We start from the raw sequence: 4,357 nt of genomic DNA on the forward strand, positions 1-4,357 counted from the left end.
CGGACCGGCAGCCCCACGAGGTGGGTTGTACCGGGATGGGGGTCCCGGGGGGGGGCCGCCCCGCGTCGTGCTCTGGGGCACCCACCGAACCGCGCCGCCGCAGGTGTTCGTGGAGCTGAACGAGCTGGTGCTGGACAAGAACCAGGAGCTGCAGTGGAAGGAGACGGCGCGCTGGATCAAGTTTGAGGAGGACGTGGAGGAGGAGACGGACCGCTGGGGGAAACCTCACGTGGCCTCGCTGTCCTTCCGCAGCCTGCTGGAGCTGCGCAAGACGCTGTCCCACGGTACGGCGCGGGGGCGACCCCGGGGGCTGCGCTCAGGGGGGTCCCCGGCTCAGCCCGCTGCCCCCCAGGCGCCGTGCTGCTGGATCTGGACCAGAAGACGCTGCCGGGCGTGGCCCACCAGGTGGTGGAGCAGATGGTCATCACCGACCAGATCCGGGCTGAGGACCGCGCCAACGTGCTGCGTGCGCTGCTGCTCAAGCACAGGTGGGTGCGCTGCCGGGGCTGCGCGGCGCCGGGAGGCTCCGGCCCGGGCACGTGGCTTCCACACCCAGCTCCGTGCCCGTCTGCAGCCACCCGAGCGACGAGAAGGAGTTCTCGTTCCCCCGGAACATCTCAGCCGGCAGCCTGGGCTCGCTGCTGGTGCACCACCACAGCACCAACCACGTGGGTGAGGGCGGTGAGCCGGCCGTCACCGAGCCCCTCATCGCCGGGCACGGTGCCGAACACGACGCGCGCGTGGACGTGGAGCGGGAGGTGAGCAGCCCTTCCTCCCCCTCCCCCCCCTCTGCCACTCCTCATCCTCGGGCGGCGCTGACCCTGTGCCCGCAGCGTGAGGTCCCGACCCCCGCGCCCCCCGCCGGCATCACCCGCTCCAAGTCCAAGCACGAGCTGAAGCTGCTGGAGAAAATCCCTGACAACGCCGAGGCCACCGTGGTGCTCGTGGGTACGGAGGGGTGGCGGGGGGGCTGTGTGCTGTGCACCCCGTGGAGCCTCGTGCTGAGCGCTGCGCCCCGCAGGCTGCGTGGAGTTCCTGGACCAGCCCACCATGGCCTTCGTGCGGCTGCAGGAGGCGGTGGAGCTGGACTCGGTGCTGGAGGTGCCCGTCCCCGTGCGCTTCCTCTTCGTGCTGCTGGGTCCTAGCAGCACCCACATGGATTACCATGAGATCGGGCGCTCCATCTCCACCCTCATGTCCGACAAGGTGGGTGCCACTGCCTGCCTGCCCGCAGCCCCGCTCCCATCCCCGTGCCCCTGGCCGCCGGTGCCCGGCAGCCCGCCCTGACCCCGCTGCCCGCAGCAATTCCACGAGGCCGCCTACCTGGCGGACGACCGGCACGACCTGCTGACGGCCATCAACGAGTTCCTGGACTGCAGCGTGGTGCTGCCGCCCTCCGAGGTGCAGGGCGAGGAGCTGCTGCGCAGCGTCGCACACTTCCAGCGTGAGATGCTGAAGAAACGCGAGGAGCAGGAGAGGAGGCTGCTGCTGGAGCCCAAATCCCCCGAGGAGAAAGGTGGGCTGGGGCACAGCGGAGTGGGCGCGGGGTGGCCGGGGCCGACCGTCCATCTGTCCATCCATCCGGGTGCAGCGCTGCTGAAGCTGAAGGTGGCTGAGGATGAGGATGAGGACGATCCCCTGCGGCGCACGGGGCGGCCCTTCGGGGGGCTGATCCGGGACGTGCGGCGCCGATACCCCCATTACCTGAGCGACTTCAGGGACGCCCTGAACCCGCAGTGCATCGCCGCCGTCATCTTCATCTACTTCGCCGCGCTGTCCCCGGCCATCACCTTCGGGGGGCTGCTGGGTGAGCACCGTGTGGGGTGTATCCGCATGGGGCAGTGCTGCATGGGAACAGAGCAGTGCTGCGCGTGGGGATGGGATGGCGGTGCACTGCGTGGGCACAAAGCGGCGTGCTGCACGGGATGGAGCAGGGCGCCTTGTGGGAGCTGTGCAGAGCGCTCTGTGGGCCGGAGGAGCGTGGTGCGTAGTGAGGGGCCTTGGCCCAACCCCACGGGCCTTTCCTGACCCCATACTTTCCGCAGGGGAGAAGACGCACGACCTGATCGGGGTGTCAGAGCTGATCATCTCCACGTCGCTGCAGGGCGTGCTGTTCTGCCTGCTGGGTGCGCAGCCCCTGCTCGTCATTGGCTTCTCGGGGCCGCTGCTCGTCTTCGAGGAGGCCTTCTTCACGGTGGGCAGGGGCTGCTCCCGGCTGTGGGGTCCCTGTGGCCACCCCCGCTCACCCCATCTGTGCTGCAGTTCTGCACGTCCAACGGGCTGGAGTACCTGGTGGGGCGCGTGTGGATCGGCTTCTGGCTCATCCTGATCGTGCTCCTGATGGTGGCCTGCGAGGGCAGCTTCCTGGTGCGCTTCGTCTCGCGCTTCACCCAGGAGATCTTTGCCTTCCTCATCTCCCTCATCTTCATCTACGAGACCTTCTCCAAGCTGGGCAAGGTGAGCTGTGGGTGCCGTGGGTGCCGTGGGTGCCGTGGGGCTGGGATGCCCCTGACGCCCCGCACTGCACAGATCTTCCAGGAGCACCCCCTGCACGGCTGCGCTCAGCCCAACGGCACCGCGTGGAGCAACGGCACCGCGGCACCCAACGGCACGGCACAGCGCGGGGCCACCAAGGTGACGGGGCAGCCCAACACGGCGCTGCTCTCCCTGGTGCTCATGGCCGGCACCTTCTTCATCGCCTTCTTCCTGCGCAAGTTCAAGAACAGCCGCTTCTTCCCTGGACGGGTGCGTGGGGCAGGCGGGACGGCGGCGTGGGCACGGGGTGAGCCCGGCTTTGGGGGCACAGTGAGCCCAAGGGCGGTCGGGGAATTTGGGGCCGGGCTGATTCCATCCTTCCAACAGATCCGGCGCCTGATCGGGGACTTCGGGGTGCCCATCGCCATCCTGGTGATGGTTCTGGTGGACTACAGCATCCGCGACACCTACACGCAGGTCAGCGCCCAGGACCCCCACGCGCTCCCCCTGCCCCTCAGGGGATGCTGACCCCGGTATCTGGCTCTCTCTGCCTGGAGCCCTTTGGGTTGGGCCCTGCTAGGGTCCCCAGTGTGGGATGGGGGCAGCCCTCTCCCCGTGGGAGCCGGTGACCCTACAGCGTCCCGTGCCCCCGCAGAAGCTGAGCGTGCCCAGCGGCTTCTCGGTGACGGCCCCCGATAAGCGGGGCTGGGTGATCAACCCGCTGGGCGAGAGGAGCGACTTCCCGGTGTGGATGATGGTGGCCAGCGGCCTCCCCGCCGTCCTCGTCTTCATCCTCATCTTCATGGAGACGCAGATCACCACGTGAGCGCAGCGGGGCCGGGCTGGGACGTGCACAGGGCTGGGAGCGCCGTGCCGAGCTGAGCTGTGCCGTGCCGTGCTGCGCTCGTTGGGCCAAACTGTGCTGTGCTGAGCTACGCTGAGCCATTCCAAGCTGTGCTGTGCCATGCTCTGCTCTACCGTGCCGTGCTGTGCTGCGCCGTGCCAAACTGCCCCATGCCATGTCATGCTGAGCCATGCCCGCCTGGGCCACGCTGTGCTGTGCGCTACCAAGCCATGCCTCATAGTGCTGAGCCTTGCCAAACTGTGCCATTCCATGTCAGGACAACGCGTGCCATGCCATACCGTGCTGACCCTTGCCAAACTGTGCCATGCCATCTTAAGCTATGCCATGCTGAGCCATTCTAAGCTGTGCCGTGCCGTGCCATGCTGAGCCGTGCCCACCCGTGCTGAGCCGAGCGCTGCCAACGGTCCGCCCTTGTGCCCAGGCTGATCATCAGCAAGAAGGAGCGGATGCTGCAGAAGGGCTCCGGGTTCCACCTCGACCTGCTGCTCATCGTGGCCATGGGAGGATTCTTTGCTCTCTTCGGGCTGCCCTGGCTCGCCGCCGCCACCGTGCGCTCCGTCACGCACGCCAACGCCCTCACCGTCATGAGCAAGGCGGTGGCACCGGGGGACAAACCCAAGATCCAGGAGGTGAAGGAGCAGCGCGTCACCGGGCTGCTGGTGGCCGTGCTCGTCGGTAGGTGCCTGCCGGGACGTGGCCGTGGGGCTCCGGCGTTTCCTCCTCGCACGCCACTGCTGACCCCCCCCCCGTCCTTAGGGCTGTCCATCGTCATCGGGGAGCTGCTGCGCCAGATCCCCCTGGCTGTGCTCTTCGGGATCTTCCTCTATATGGGCGTCACCTCCCTGAACGGCATCCAGTTCTACGAGCGCCTGCAGCTGCTGCTGATGCCCCCCAAGCACCACCCCGATGTCCCCTATGTCAAAAAGGTCGGAGGGTCCCGGGGCCGTTCCGGGGGTGGGAGAGGCCGTGCCCTGCCCGGGGGGTGCCGGAGCCTCACCCGGGGCTGCAGCGGGGCTG

At 68.3% G+C, this 4,357-nt stretch overlaps 1 protein-coding gene across 1 annotated transcript in view; it reads left to right on the forward strand.

The window, feature by feature from the left end:
* Positions 1 to 5: 5 nt before the first annotated feature.
* The window catches only part of SLC4A2 (solute carrier family 4 member 2), a gene marked incomplete at its 5' end in the record, with an annotated part of 8,238 nt that continues 3,886 nt past the window's right edge, over positions 6 to 4,357 (forward strand). Inside the window, 15 exons of the mRNA XM_010726860.1 lie at positions 6 to 20; positions 104 to 284; positions 353 to 488; positions 575 to 758; positions 834 to 948; positions 1,022 to 1,206; positions 1,303 to 1,516; positions 1,592 to 1,807; positions 2,046 to 2,194; positions 2,263 to 2,457; positions 2,530 to 2,745; positions 2,863 to 2,952; positions 3,131 to 3,297; positions 3,762 to 4,015; positions 4,097 to 4,353. Of these exons, the coding sequence (XP_010725162.1) occupies positions 6 to 20; positions 104 to 284; positions 353 to 488; positions 575 to 758; positions 834 to 948; positions 1,022 to 1,206; positions 1,303 to 1,516; positions 1,592 to 1,807; positions 2,046 to 2,194; positions 2,263 to 2,457; positions 2,530 to 2,745; positions 2,863 to 2,952; positions 3,131 to 3,297; positions 3,762 to 4,015; positions 4,097 to 4,353 (2,574 nt within the window). The remainder of the gene's footprint in view (positions 21 to 103; positions 285 to 352; positions 489 to 574; positions 759 to 833; positions 949 to 1,021; positions 1,207 to 1,302; positions 1,517 to 1,591; positions 1,808 to 2,045; positions 2,195 to 2,262; positions 2,458 to 2,529; positions 2,746 to 2,862; positions 2,953 to 3,130; positions 3,298 to 3,761; positions 4,016 to 4,096; positions 4,354 to 4,357) is intronic.

The sequence above is a fragment of the Meleagris gallopavo genome, unplaced genomic scaffold, assembly GCF_000146605.3.
Source record: "Meleagris gallopavo isolate NT-WF06-2002-E0010 breed Aviagen turkey brand Nicholas breeding stock unplaced genomic scaffold, Turkey_5.1 ChrUn_random_7180001858595, whole genome shotgun sequence".
NCBI classification, from domain to species: domain Eukaryota; kingdom Metazoa; phylum Chordata; class Aves; order Galliformes; family Phasianidae; genus Meleagris; species Meleagris gallopavo.